The 14568-nt window shown below is 36.0% G+C and overlaps 3 protein-coding genes across 3 annotated transcripts; all 3 read right to left on the bottom strand.

Annotated features, from left to right (window-relative positions):
• Positions 1–123: 123 nt before the first annotated feature.
• On the bottom strand, positions 124–6099 carry LOC143459195 (solute carrier organic anion transporter family member 2A1-like). Its single transcript, XM_076956231.1, has 10 exons — positions 5426–6099; positions 5242–5340; positions 4984–5121; positions 4534–4667; positions 4242–4398; positions 3800–3964; positions 1488–1674; positions 1250–1397; positions 557–788; positions 124–478 (listed from the first exon to the last, which is right to left on the bottom strand). Exons 1-10 carry the CDS (start codon positions 6042–6044, stop codon positions 189–191), a joined length of 2169 nt encoding a protein of 722 aa, XP_076812346.1. The 5' UTR covers positions 6045–6099; the 3' UTR covers positions 124–188.
• A 1459-nt stretch (positions 6100–7558) lies between these two features.
• Positions 7559–10831, bottom strand: LOC143459197 (transcription factor IIIB 50 kDa subunit-like). Its single transcript, XM_076956233.1, has 8 exons — positions 10699–10831; positions 10484–10617; positions 9763–9929; positions 9433–9542; positions 8991–9115; positions 8724–8852; positions 8283–8399; positions 7559–8162 (listed from the first exon to the last, which is right to left on the bottom strand). Exons 1-8 carry the CDS (start codon positions 10762–10764, stop codon positions 7586–7588), a joined length of 1425 nt encoding a protein of 474 aa, XP_076812348.1. The 5' UTR covers positions 10765–10831; the 3' UTR covers positions 7559–7585.
• On the bottom strand, positions 10819–14467 carry LOC143459196 (GPI-anchor transamidase component PIGS-like). Its single transcript, XM_076956232.1, has one exon. It carries the CDS (start codon positions 13159–13161, stop codon positions 11503–11505), a length of 1659 nt encoding a protein of 552 aa, XP_076812347.1. The 5' UTR covers positions 13162–14467; the 3' UTR covers positions 10819–11502.
• Between the last annotated feature and the right edge of the window lie 101 nt (positions 14468–14568).

Raw genomic sequence — 14568 nt, forward strand, 5'->3', positions numbered from 1 at the left:
AGTGGTGTGACATGCTATGTTGCTGTTAGTAGCCTTCTAACTTTTAAGTTTGTGCATGGGACGCCAGATAAAAATTAGTTTACTCCAAAGTGAACTATAGCAAGTGAATTCATAACGAGCATGTCAAATTTGTTTGTCGTTGTATTTCCTTTAGTATACAAATTGTAAGACGCCATGCCAAACCCTGATTATCGCAGGAGGTGACTGGTTTCTGTGTCACTGTTATTATTTAAGGTAGAATCTGGCATCGCAAAAATTGTTTTGTCGTATTTATCTTTATGGAACTCCATCCATACAAACGACGTTGTAAATACAATGCAATAGATACAGCCCCAGGCCAGGATAAGCCCAATAAAACTGAAGCGCAGACCTTCTGCGTTGTAAAATAGACAGGTTGATTTTCCCATGCATTTTGGACTCCAGTATGTACAACTTTTGTCCAAGATCATACCAAACAATATTGGAGCTGGAATACTTCCTGATAATAAGAATGCAGGCACATTAAAGTGTTTTTACTCATTTCAAATGAAACCAAAATCTGTAGCAAAAATCTTACCTAATACTCTAGAAAAGAATGACATAAGTCCGATTGCTAATGCCTTGTGTTCCTTGTTTATGACTCGAAGCATAATGACATACACTGGTGCTTGACAAAGGCAAAACATGAATACGGCAAAGCAAGCAAGTATCATAAAACCGGCAAATTTAACAGAACAAGATCTCGTGCTACAAGCACCGCCGACTGCTGAATACTGTGTGTCATCGATACAAGAGCAGTTGCTATAAGTCTGTAATCGAAACAGTCTATCAATAAGAAAGCTAAAAATTTGACTTTCAAAGAATTGGACTGTAGGTTCGGTTTCGACAGTTACCAACTTTGAGGTACATAAACTTAGTCCTCAGTCCCTAAATCGGGACTTATACATGGATAATTCCATTAAAATCAATCACAGAATAAGTAAGTCATATGTCGTAAATCAAAAAAAGATTAGTATTTCTATCTCCAAGTTTGTCCTTGCATAACAATAAACTTTAATTAAGTAAAGACAGCAATGAAGTTGCGTAAACAAGACTAATTGGCGGATGTTATAAAGCCCAGGGTCGCAGAACTAACGTAGCCTGTTATATTTATATCCATCCCTTCATGATACAGCTTCTGCCAGTCAAGAGCAAGGGAAGTAATTTATGGGTATTATTCCAGCACTTCTGCAAACTATGCTTTTGAATAAAACGCAAGTAAATTACACACCTCTTTAGTTTTGAGAAAGCCTTCGTTTTTGATCTGCATTTCAAGGCACCCTGCATGACAAGGCGAAAGATACGTCAGGTTATTGGAACCGCAGATCAGATGAAATTCTCCTACGGTGCAGTGGCATTTTGAGGCGCAACTTCGATTGCTTAAAATTGAGAACAATTAACAAAAATTATAGTTTGGAGACGTAGGTTTACATTTACGATGTAGGAAAAATCTACGATTTTGAACTTACCTATGTTGTAAGCCTACAATTTGCTGAAGAGGGCAACCAATAAACATAACCGCAAGAATGAATAAACACCCCAAACCAGACATGACCACAGTAAATTTAAGAGACTGCCGTATGTCTAAACTGTATTTCTTCAGTATGTAACCACCAATGAACGTACCCAAGATACCCAACGGTAAGCATACTCCACCTGTAATAATTCAAAACATTTTCGAAGAACTTGATAGGGTGTTGAAGGTTACAGCGTATAGCTGTACAGAAGGTATTATACTGTAGTAAGGTTGGATACAAAAAATGACTTCTCGCAAGTGAATGTTATGTTTGTTTGCTATAACCGAGCACCGCGAGCTAGTTTATAGCTACTGCAAAAACGAACATGAAGTATCTTCTTGCGAGAAATATCTGCGTGGATTGAGCCTAACATTGTACTTTGCGGTGCATGAGCCTATCCTATAGTATACGTTAGTTGCAGACTTGCAGGAGGCTAAATATTGTAATGAAATTGCCACAATTGACTTTTATGACTAGACCCAAGACATTGTAGCCAGAGCCGCGTACAGCACAGTACATGAGCCTGGGACCGAAAGCAAATTTGTGCCTGTGCAAAAATAATTAAAAAATAAACTTGTAATTACTAAATACCGAAACAGAGCCGGTTTACTTCAAAATTTACCTACTATATACAGGTATTAATCACAATGTATTTATTCCAGGGCAAGTTAAAACCGTACCTTTTCTCATTGAACCATTTATCATTCATACCTTTTCTCATTGAAGACTAAACTTGTTTGGTTATGTTAGTACTGTAACGGTTTTAGAAAGTTTTGTTTTAAAACCGGTATCAGTAGGTGTGACATTGATAGCTGCAGTGTAAATAAAAATCCGGTTAAATAGGTTTTAACGCTAGTTTTTAGCAGAGGAAGGCAATCGGTGAAAGTATCGACAAAACGGGTACTTGGCAAAAAATGTACCGACGGTTTCGGTATTCGGTACTATCTCAAAAAATTAGTTCGATAAATTGCCGGTACCGGTAGTTTTTGTACAGCGGATGTTGTTGCAAGTGCAGTTGTTGCCGATATTATGACCCCGGTAAAGGTTACTTCAGGTTAAAAATATGTGAACCCACTATTTGCGACTTTGTTAGACATTTTTAGATTAAAAAGAACAAAAAGCGCTATAATTGGCACTAAGTGTTAAAGCGTTGATACTTGAAGTAATCATTTTAAAAGTACCGGGACCGACTTATATTTCTTGAAAAAAAGTAAACTTCCTCGACCACAACATTTACGGATGACGTTGTCCTTGTCATGCAGGGAAGTAGCTATAGCGTCTTTCAAACAGAAGGGGTTTCTGAGAACTTTAAAAGGCCCACAAAAGTTTGTTGTGACAATGCATATTGAGTTTGCAGTTTCGGAATGGGCTGTGTGTTGTGTTTTAAATGCTTGTGCTGCTGTGCAAATTTTAAGGGGCCACATTTCGCACACATGGACGCAAACATACGTGTAACTACGGTACTATGTTGGAATATAATCGATAAAAAACACAAAAAATCATTTTTTGTACAATATGTTTTAACTTTTGTGCTACTATACTACATGCTTCCTTTATCAAAGCGTGACAATGAATGTGATTTGCAAATAATAAGCCTAATTAAAAGTTATAGGCTCGGGCAAATCGGCCCGCCTGAATCCTCTCTACACTGGGCTGGTTACAGCATTAAACAGATAAAATGCGCAGGAGCAAACTATCTTATAAGCAGAACAAATACTAGACTCTGTTCACTCTTAAGTAAAGACTCAAAACAATAGAAATCACGTTTATGAGATATAGTCATTTTAGTCTATCTCGTGTATAGCCATATAGTCTCAACAACCGTTATCATTGTCGGCGTCACATTACAATGGTTGTAGTAGGACAGCGTGGTCCTACTGCAGGCCCGCGGGCCAAAGTTGGCCCGCGAACTGATAGTCAGCTTTGATAGTCGCTATTGTCGAGGAAGAACCTCGACCGCAGATGTCACATTGATCAGCATTTAATAGCTAAATTTTGAACTATTCTAATTTCAGTTCTAATATCAATGTCACATTGTTTTTCAGTTCTAATTTAAAAACATTGGCCCGCAAGATAAAAAAATTTTCTGATTTTGGCCCGCGATGAAAAGAAGTTGGACCACGCTGTAGTAGGCTATAGGCTATACCGAAACTTATGACTTACAAAAAAGTATTCTATTGTTTTAGATCTATAGTGTTTGTTCTGGGTAGATATAAAGTGCTGCTTGATTATACTGTAAGCTAGTAGAAGTTTCTGTACATTACCTATTAAAGCATCCGCCATAGTTCGCAACAGATTGTATGTTGTCTGTACATATGACGGACCAAACGTTCCAAGGCCCGACAAAATATTAGCCATGGCGACGTATGCACAAATGCATGTTAACACCAGCGGCGTGGAAAGAGTAATTTTGATGGCGCAAGCGACTTCTTTAAATGTAAAGCACAGCTTTAATCCGGATAACAAAAGGTATAAGCTATAACAAAAAGCAATAGGCAGTATAACCAAAAGCAATTATGGGTAGCATACGATTATAGCGTATGTCACATTCAGCATAGCTAACGACTAACACAGAATAGTAGCTTAACATTTTGCATTTCAATAATACTCTCTATCGATAACAAGTCTACGTTTAGGCATCACAATGCAAAAGCTAAAAAAATAAAAATTTTGTGTTAGGCTAAAACCGCTTTAAATTTTAAACACCTTTCAAAATGGCAATAATTCTTCCTGCAAACGTGCCTTTACATGTCCCATTTAGCTCACAGGGTGCAGTTGAACATCCAGGTATACTACTTGTCTCTGAAGAAAGCTCGTGAGAGCTAATGCTTTCCATGGCTTCATTTTTCGTTTGGGGTAAAGACTAAAAAATGTAGTTACGTCTCTTTATAGAAGCGTTGTTGGTCCACATTACAGACAACCCAACGTAATATGTAGTCTATTATATACGAGCTAGTTATTTTCATTCAACGTAAAACTTTGATATATATAACTTCACCTGGTCTTTTCGTTCTTGCAAAATTTCCAGTTCGGCAAGCTCTGCTTGTTTTTGGGCAGATATTGGGAGGGAACGGGGATAGAAGTAAAATGGAAAGAGTAAAACGATTAACAGTAGACAAGCCACCAGGTACCCTGAAATATTTGGGGAGTAAATGAGTGTGACAATATTTGTGAACCTTTCCACCTTTTCCTAGGCCTAAACAATTTCATTGCATCATGAAATAAAGCAATGTCGTGTTTATAAACGCTACAGAATTATACAAGGGAAAGGTTAAAAATTTGTTTTAAATTTCTAATTTTCCAGTAAATTTCCAATTTGTGTGCAGTGAAGTTAAGATAGACTTTAGCTTCTTCTGTGTTTTATTGTTGGGTAAGAACATCAGGCTAAATTATATTATCATTTTTTCTTATGCAAGTAGCCTAAAGGAGAAAATACTCAAAATTATACCTAACCACCAAGCTCCGATCCAGGTGGGACTTGATGGGCTGAGACCGTGAGCATTTAAGTTTACATAGATAGAAGAAGTCAGGCTTCCCAATAGAAAACCAAATACTGGTCCGCTTAGACTAGTGCCAATAAATATGCCTTCAATAAAAAACTTATGCAATCAACCTGATGGCCTGAAACGCTCAAAATCTTGTACTACACAGTAATATATTTTGTAGGAAATATGCTATAGCCTCTGTTGATATTTGGTATACTCACCCATGTACAATGGTGCTTTTCTAATTATTACATGATCGTCAATGTAAGAAATACCAAGAGGCCATATGGGCGAAGCGCCGCCTCCGATAAGAATATTTCCTGTAGACACAAAACAAACAGGTTGTGGTCATATTGAAAGTAGAATAACGACTAAAAATTGACCAAGTTAATCAACTGTGGTCACCTATGATCAACAGCAACGCAGGGTTTTCAACGTTGCCGTCTTTATTGCACGGAAGCCCGCTCGGAAGATACACGATGTTGTCTGCTTTAGCGGCTGTCTTGTTTAGAATACACATATTGCTTTCGGTTACATTTGAGAGCTTTGAGGCCGGTGAAATGAAGTGAGGCAACGCGCAGCATGCCAATCCTACAGCCATAACCATAACTCCCACACCAATAGCTCTTGGCCTGTTCCATTTCCCTCCGAAAAACGACACTGGTATGAGAACGACCATACTACTGATTTGGTAACTAGCTGGTATGAACGATGCCATGGTGTTTGGAATATTAAACGCTTTTGCGATATAATTCAGCACGCTGCTTGTGTAAGTCAATGTCAATAGGTTTGTCAGTTGGAAGCATATCAGAAAAAATAGAAAGGTGTTGATGGTATAACACGATTCCGGTAGCGGTGCTATGGAAGAAATAGTACGCGCTCTACCGCGCTCCAAGGACTCTCGCCTATGACCGAAGCGATCCGGATTTAAGGTCACGGATCCGCCGTCATCATGTGAATATCTTGCGTCATATTGCGACGAACTTTCCGCAGAAGACGACTGATCATTAAGGAATTCAGGCATTTTTACTTTCTCCTATGGTTAAAATCACCCCAACACTTTGCGTTTCTAAACACGTTAAGTATTAAGCTACAGTATTAATAATATGGTTAACGTATAGTCATGCTTTTCAATATAGGCTACTTAGGCTATTGGTTTCCTTCTATAAAAAAACTTGTAAATCGCAACATAATTAAGGTAAAAATCTGCGCAACTGCATTTCTTATGTAACCACATCATCATACAACGTCGTCATAAAGCTGAAACTTAGCAAAGCGCTATACTCATTTAATCTTTTCCAGCTGCTTCGGAGTTATAACAAGCTAGCTGACAGGATACGGGATCGTTCACAGGAACAATATGCAGTAGGCCTTTAGTGCTGTTCTTCTGGGAAACTTGCAAAAATATTTTCTAGAATACAAAATCCTATCAAGATTTAATATTGGTAGTCTATGGCCATTTTTCTAATGAAATCGATGTTTTGGTATTGATGCATTTTTTTCCAGACTGTTACGACTACAAAGTAAACGGTTAAACCCTGTAAAGTATTATAAGCGTATTCTCAATCGAAAGGTCTCAGGCATCTGCAGTAATTTCCTACAAACTTTCGGTGGGGGATATATACAAAAAACTACAGAGCGTATATAACAGCGGTAATTTCTATGTATACGCTTAACAACAGTTCCAACTCAGCACTGTCTTTAGCCGTTATCCTTCACGCAAGCCTGAAAGTGTAATCTGTCAAATATAGACTGTATTGGACCGCCCTTATCCAGTTTTAAACCGGAAAACCTTCATCAATCTGTTAAACGTTGTGCAGCCTACATGCAATAAAATCTCTTATATGAAATTCATAATACGAAATATTTTAATAGTATAAAACGTGTGCCGCAATTAGAAAAAGAAATAATGTATTAATTTCAATAATTTATCATTGTCAAAAACCCAGAAAACATACGAATCAACAAAAGATCAACGTAAAGTTCTTTAAACAAGCACTATATAGGCTACCAAGCCTTGCGTACTAACATTGCTAGAACGCATTCGTCTACAGCCAGGGTGTCTTAGATAATATTCTTGTTCTTATTTCTAAAAATATCCTTGTTTTCACTTGCGTCCTTATCTTCGTCTTACACAGTATGTAGGGCAGAGCTTTCCATATTGGGCATTTCGATATACCTTAGTGCGACATTTAAAAAGAAAGATAGGAATAGCTTTCACTTGTTTTTACCGGATTATGAATTTTCAGCATTTACTATAGTCATATTTATTTCGTTTTAACGAGATTTAATTTGATTGTGCTACTGTTTTTGGGATTATGTAGCGCGAAAAAGGGGCAGGCCTCATAAGCTATTTAAAAGAAACCGAAAGTACCTGCGCTCATTGGCAGTAGATAACAAACTACAGATCCTTCTAAAACAATGAAAGGAAAAACAAATACTTGAAAAGCTTAGATAGTTCTGAAATCTAATGGATATCATAACAGCTCCAATTTCTTCTTCATTGAGTCTTTATGCCGGAATAAATCGTCACAGCAATACAAAAAGGTTTGTTTTATTTTAGATTCAACATTTCTCTAGAAGCTCTTGAATCTTTGCTGCTTGCTCAATTTCAAGAGGAGTCCTTAAGTATTTCTGGAGCTCAGCTTCTGGTAAATCGTCTTCGGTTAATGTTTCTGACGTTGAAGCAACCGGAAAAGATGTTATTTCATGAATCTTCTTACGTTTGGGTTGGATTAAATTTTGTAAATAAGAAGGTGGATTTAACAATTCTGAACCAGTAAAAACATCAGAGGACCGCATCACTTTTGTCCTGGGTTTGCAAACTTCTGTGCGTTTGTATTTCTTGTTTGGGACTTTTTGTAGCTTAGTGCTGACATTAATTGTTTGACTGGTATTTTGGGATGGCAGGGTATTTACAGACTCACAAATGGCTTCTGTTTTAACGCTGACAGGACGTTTTTCAATGTTATTCTCACATAAGGTTTGGCTACAGGTTGCGGCAACTTTGGCAAAACTCGAGACGTCAACTTCATTGGCACGTTTACGTTGCGACAACAATGTAGTCTTAAAACGCAAAATGTCATTGAGGAAGAAATGCACCTTTTCTTTCTTAACGTTCTTCCCCTTCATCCAGGGCAACCTAAACGATTGTAAATACATAAATTGCGCAACAAAGTAACGCTGCCAAAACAGTATTTCTTCCCAAAAAAATTTAATACGCAACAAAAAAATACAGTACTCTAAGAATGACTAAACGCACCTCTTCACAAGCACAAGCAGCCTGGCTTGTACTTCTATCCAGCAGGAATGCACGCCACCAAATACGTCAACCATATCATTTGTCACAAGAAAATGGTGAAGAGTAATTTTCTTTCTCCTACAATATAAAGGACCTTATGGCAGAGCAAAACTATATTTTGTTGTGGTTTGACATGCTTGTATCACAAGACATTAATTATTTAAATAAATTAAACCTTTCATGAATATGGATGTGAAAAACTCCCATGTAAAAACATCTGAATACAGTAAGTAGAGAGATAAACTGCGTGTGATTCTTTGTCTTATGCAACACGGGACAAGAGTAAAATTAATTACTGCCTCAATAATAATCACTAATCAGTTTACCTTTTTCAAAAACCTAATTTTAATCATTAAAAAAGTTTTGGAAAATTCTGAGCATGAATGTCTTAAAACATCTTACGTTTTGCTTTCTGCTAGAAATGCCAAGTACGCAGCACAAGAAACAACAGTTAGTGACTTCCTTCCAGTAGCAACATTAATATCGTATATCAATGACACCAGATCCAAAGCTTTTTTGATAATATCCGGTCTGCAATTTTACACAACTAATACCCAGTTTAAAGCAAACGCAAAAATCATATCCTTTAATAAATAATGAACAAATTCATTTCACTTATGTATTTTACTGAAGCGTGGGTTGCTTAATTCCAAATGCAATGATTCTTACCGGTTCTTCATGCAAGGTATAGTTTTCAGAGTAAGCTTCATATCTTCTGAAATGGTATTTTTTGCGAGTTCTCTTTGCCTTCTTTCCAAGTAAGAAGGTGCGATTTCTGTGATTGTGCTGTGTATCTGAAATGCATCATTCTGATAAAACATTTTCCAAAATCTAAAAATATAATCTGTAACCACCTACGCTTGAATGTATTCTTATAGCTGTCATCTTTTACAAATCTTTGCTAATTTTACTAACTTTAAACCTTAATATTAATCAATGCAAAAGTGATATAATTCAAGGAACAAAAAACAAATCTTCTGAATAAATAGATATTCACTACCCAGTCACCTCACCTGACCCATAAGTACATTAAATATGCCACATTAAAAACTCTGCAATCTAACATGTAAAACTTTTTCAGGAAAAGCATCTATATTCTATGTATACAAACCATATCCAATGTTTTGAAAACACTGGCTGCTGGAACATCCATTGCTTTAAGTATACCTCCAATAGTAACCAGAATGTTGTTCTGGACTAAAGCAGTATGAGCACATATTCCTGCGAAAACATACATTATGTTAGTCATGTATAAATTAACATTCAATAAATATTATGATTACAAATGTTTCATGTTTCAATCATTAACTAACATTTTTACCAATTTTGATCATTCCATTACAGCTATCTGTATTTAATACACAAACAACTGACATGGGTATAATTAATCAAATTTCAGTTTACTAATGGCCCCATGTTCCAATATCGTTTCAATAGCAACCTGCACATTGCATCTTCAATTTTATTCCCTTTCCATGGAGGAATTTCTTATCAACAGCAAGAAATATATTGACTGCAAGTTTGTATATTTCAGCATTGCCCTTCATAGCGAATAGGTCTATAACATTTTTCATAACATCTAGATACTCTTGCAACACCTGTGAACGGCTGCAAACAATATAAAGGATTGCAAATAATGGTGAAATTACACAATGTAAATCGTTTTACTTAAAGTGAGGGGCAAGTCCAAAAACAAGTCAGCCTTAAATCAAAAAGTAGTTGTAGAGTAAAAGTAGAGCAATCATCACTGGGTTTAAGTTGCGCAAAGACTTTCCTCAGTCCAACGATAAAGACTATCATACCATAACAAAATTAAACCTGTTAACTGCTTACTTGTCTGTCACAGGAAACATTCTATTTATACTTAAGTCATCCCAATTGTTTCTGTAATTGTGACGTAATATGAACCGCCCTAATTAAGCGATGAATTTGCTTTTTTGTCACTTGCTCATGGCAATAACTGCTTTACAACTACATATTAGTACTAATCTTTTCAACAGTATATTTACTGACAACTTCATTTAAGGCCAACTTGTTTTTGGACTAGCCATCACGTTAAGTTAAATCATGTAACAATGCAACATTTATGTATATAAAAGAATGTAACAAAATTATTATTAACTAATTTTAAACAGCAACCAATTATAGCAGATGGTATGCACCATAAACGAGAGAAGTGAACTTTGTATTTTTTCTCCCAGTTACTGTCTTGAGGATCATCTGCATCACGTTCATCGTTTACCCAAGTATTTGTAGCTTCGCATCCTTTTTCCACACATCCGCATTCATTGCAAACCTATGGAAGGAACACTGTCTGCACAACTTCTCTTTGAAAACAATACTGGTAACATGCCACAACAATATAACACCCTTGTACCATTGTAGTTTCTGCACCAGAAAAATCCTCAACAACTTCACCAACGCCACAAGACGTGCACTTCATGTTTATATCTTCTTTCACAACATTAGTCTTAAAATTCAACTTAAATTTGTAGCATTCTGATTAATTAGTAAAATGATGAATCAACCACAATGAAGTTAAAGGTGTCAATGTTGTGTGTTATGTCATTAACAGAAATCACTACTGAGCCCAAACCATGAAATTGATAATGAAACATAAGCGTTGGAAATACTGGTATTCTCATACTCAAAAAATGTAATTGAATAACACACAAATTAACAACACTTTGAAAAACACATGGCCTTGTGAGTAGCAGCAGTTAAATCAATTTCACAAAAATATGACTCCATAAACTACAGATTCATCTATTCTCTGCAAATGTGATATTAGATATTAGATATAGATATTAGATATAGCATAGTGATATTCTAAATGGATTGTATAACATTAGTTTGGGGTGGGTAACAAAAGTAAAAAAATACAATCAATACCCGAACCCTTGGAAAACACTACCATTCATCCCAGTACAGAATTATTAAAAAAGACGGTTTCAAAAAATTACAATCAGAATGTAAACCACAAAAAATTAGGAAACAATTCACAAGATATAGTAAATTCATACTAAAAATCACCGATTCCACACAGAAAATTGATATCTCTTATAAATAACTCACAGTAACAACCTCTGCTTTTGGTACCAAATACTTCAGTAAAATAGTTCCCTCTATGACAGTGAGCGTGTTCAAACTCAGTTCACTTATTTGCACTAAATAGTTTTGGTCAATCTGTTTTTGATTTTTTTGCATTTTTAAGTCGTCGTATTGTATACACCAATGAAACAAATACGGGCAGACTAATAGGCAGAAACAGAGGTACATAGATTGCAAATTTTTGGTCCTCTGGAAAATACAGCAATTCAAGAAGTGTTGGGTCGAAGAATGCAGTTTCGGATGACTTGAACGAAATCTTTGATATGTTTAGGGCTTCAGACAAGTCTCCCGTGGCTAAAAGTGCCTTGGCTTTAGCAGCTGTCTCAGTAGCTTTGTAAACTTCTTCAGCAATATTGTCATTAATAACAATGTTGCTAATCTTGCTTAGCAAATCATATAAGGAATTAAGAGTATGAGTGGCACTGGCAATTCTTTCTAAAGTGCGCAATCGAATGAGATAATCCAGTTCCCAGTCTGCAATGCCATCATAGTTTAGCTGATGTAGCATCACATTTAGTTTGGATAAGTGCGGCTTAGGATTTTGGATGCCCATTAATGCTCTGAGGTGGTTCAGAAAAGGCTTCATAATAGTGTTGGTGTCAACGATTCCTTTTTTGTATGAGTTTCCTTCAACATTGAAGGTATCATTCATGTTATAAAACATCAATGCTCCCCATCTTGGAATAAGAAAAGTGTTGCTTTGAGACAAGTTTTTGTCATTTTTTTGTATATACAAAGGCTGAAATTTTTTTTCTGTTACATACACAACAAAATTTAAGGTAGGATCAGCTGACACTTGTGAACCCAATCTACCTTCAATTGGATTGATAACAAGTGACAACTGATTATGTGTTAAATAATGATATTCCACATTATTGCTGTTGTCTTTTTTGACTTTTGGTGCATATGGAATAAGAGTATAATACAAAGTTTGAGAACCAACATTAAAATCAAAAACTGGTTCTACTTTTTCCAGCATTGCCTTGAGATAAAGATCATCAGCTTCCTCAATATTCCATTCTGCCACCTGTTCGTTAGGTTCTGGGCATAACAGAGAAAACAAAATGTCAAACTTTAGATTACCTTGAATCATTTTCATCATTTCTTGATCGTGAGAAAAATCTTTTCTTTCCTGATGGATGTTGGATACCAATTCTTTCAAAATACTTTCTCGTACCATGACATCCCTAATCAGAGAAGTCAAAGTGGACTGCACAAGCTCTAGGACTTCACTATCTCCAGACTTTTCATCAGAAATGCTACAAATCACCTCTCTCTTGGTAGTAAGCCTAAGACCATACCCTCTTTCATCATTATTTGTGAAAATAATGTAAATATGATTAACTTTGTTCACTTTGGCAGTTTCACGTTCATCATGACACGTCACCTTGTAAACAACACCTACAGAGGTTTGATTCCCATTTTCATTGAGCAAATGATTTAAGTTTTTTGTGAAAGTGTTACAGTTGACAGGTGTGTTTTCATTGATCACATCAACAAAAATTTGCACTGTCATCTGGCGCTCACCATGAAGTTTAGATATTTCATGATATGGAAGATCAGCTCGATACACATTTGTAGTTTTCCACCAGACTGGTACACCAACTCCGAAGAAAAGAATACATATGGAAAGTGCAGCAAGTATTTGTGTTTCTTCACTGTTAAAATCATGACCTTTAAATGCACTTTTGCTAGGTGATAAGGTCATTATTTTGGATTCACTGGTCATTCTTAGTCAAAATAATTTAATTAAAAATCTAAAATTGGGAAACCTGAGATAATTGTAACACATAAAAACAACTTAACAAAGCAATAGGTATGAAAATAGTAGCTTTTTGCTATTGCATTACATATATCTTTGAAACCCCCCTTAGACAAAGATTGATTTACTTTGCAATATTACAAAATTACCCAGACTGAGTAAAATGTGGCCTATTTACTTCAAGCATTCTATTAATTTGGATGCAACCTGCAAAGTTGTAGCCCCTCCTGAAATTTTTACCAAGTCAAATAACAGAAAACGCTAACACGTTTCAGATTTCAATTCTTCATCCAAAGAGCTTAATATTTTTTTTTTTTTTTTAATTTTTTATTTGGAAGCACTTAGGAATGTGCCCGAAAGTGCTTAGGTTTGTTTTTCTTTGACTCGCAAAAGAAAATTTTCCAGTTAGCAGGTTGGCAGCAAAATAGCTGGTGGTTTGGGCTGCAAAAGTAGCATCCCGAAATCGTAAAAAACTATGCGGTATGATGGCTTTCTGCTGGTAGACCAGTGTTATTACATTGACATTGAATGACTTAACTACATTCTACTGCAACAGGACCTTTCACTTGTAGGCTAGGATCATTTTGACGGTTATTTTAAAAATTCAACAAGCTATGGCAGTGCAGGTAGTAGAGGCCTAAGCCTGTGCTCAGAGTGGGTAGGATTCATTCCGAATTAGGTTAGCCTGCAAGGAAAACATGCAAGCCTTAAGAATCATGATTATTGAATGCAATTATTGTATACAGTACCTCATACCAAAGCTTTTGTTAGGTTAACAACAGCCCCACACCCTTGTTTGAAAAGAAGATAGCCGCAAGCAATAGGCCTTTACTTTACATACATTTTTAATGTGAGAGCATGAATAGTTCTTTGTGATTCCAAATGTTCTTAAATTTTGTAGTACGGTACGATTTTACATTATTGCTCAAGCACAATATGAAATTTTGTGGAAGGTCTAGCTTTGAATGTTAGTCACTACTTTGAATGCGTTTATTTCAAAATGGAAAAATAATTATAAGGTTTGAAAGTGTGTAACTAAGCTGCAGCGTTTATATTTATATAACTCACGAGCCTCCATTGATACACACTACAAACAACAAAGTGTTGTTAATGCCTTCCTGATTGGTATGACTATACAGTAAGGCAGTATGACTATACCAACCATAGGCCAGTTTCTACGAATAACACCTAAAATGAAAGAGGAAAGAGAAAGCAGGCATAGGCTAGTGACTTTTGGAACATTCTACATTTTTACCATACATGTGCACAGCAATATATTTCAGGCATCTCCTGCTCTTTAATGCTAATTTGTAACTGTAATTAACTAATTTAACTCATGCAAGCATGTCCTTACCATCTTAACAATCTCTGGTT

This window comes from Clavelina lepadiformis, chromosome 5 (genome assembly GCF_947623445.1).
Source record: "Clavelina lepadiformis chromosome 5, kaClaLepa1.1, whole genome shotgun sequence".
Lineage (NCBI taxonomy): Eukaryota > Metazoa > Chordata > Ascidiacea > Aplousobranchia > Clavelinidae > Clavelina > Clavelina lepadiformis.

What these genes read in the sequence shown, in the direction of transcription:
- LOC143459195 (XM_076956231.1), bottom strand. Translation starts at nt 6,044, where the DNA reads ATGCCTGAATTCCTTAATGATCAGTCGTCTTCTGCGGAAAGTTCGTCG. An exon ending in TATGGCGGATGCTTTAATAG is followed by an intron (nt 1,675 to 3,799) that starts GTAATGTACAGA and finishes GAATTATTACAG; the next exon opens with GTGGAGTATGCTTACCGTTG. An exon ending in ATTGTAGGCTTACAACATAG is followed by an intron (nt 1,398 to 1,487) that starts GTAAGTTCAAAA and finishes CTCAATTTTAAG; the next exon opens with CAATCGAAGTTGCGCCTCAA.
- LOC143459197 (XM_076956233.1), bottom strand. Translation starts at nt 10,764, where the DNA reads ATGAAGTGCACGTCTTGTGGCGTTGGTGAAGTTGTTGAGGATTTTTCT. An exon ending in CTGGTGCAGAAACTACAATG is followed by an intron (nt 10,618 to 10,698) that starts GTACAAGGGTGT and finishes TTCCTTCCATAG; the next exon opens with GTTTGCAATGAATGCGGATG. An exon ending in CTGCTTGTGCTTGTGAAGAG is followed by an intron (nt 8,163 to 8,282) that starts GTGCGTTTAGTC and finishes ACAATCGTTTAG; the next exon opens with GTTGCCCTGGATGAAGGGGA.
- LOC143459196 (XM_076956232.1), bottom strand. Translation starts at nt 13,161, where the DNA reads ATGACCAGTGAATCCAAAATAATGACCTTATCACCTAGCAAAAGTGCA.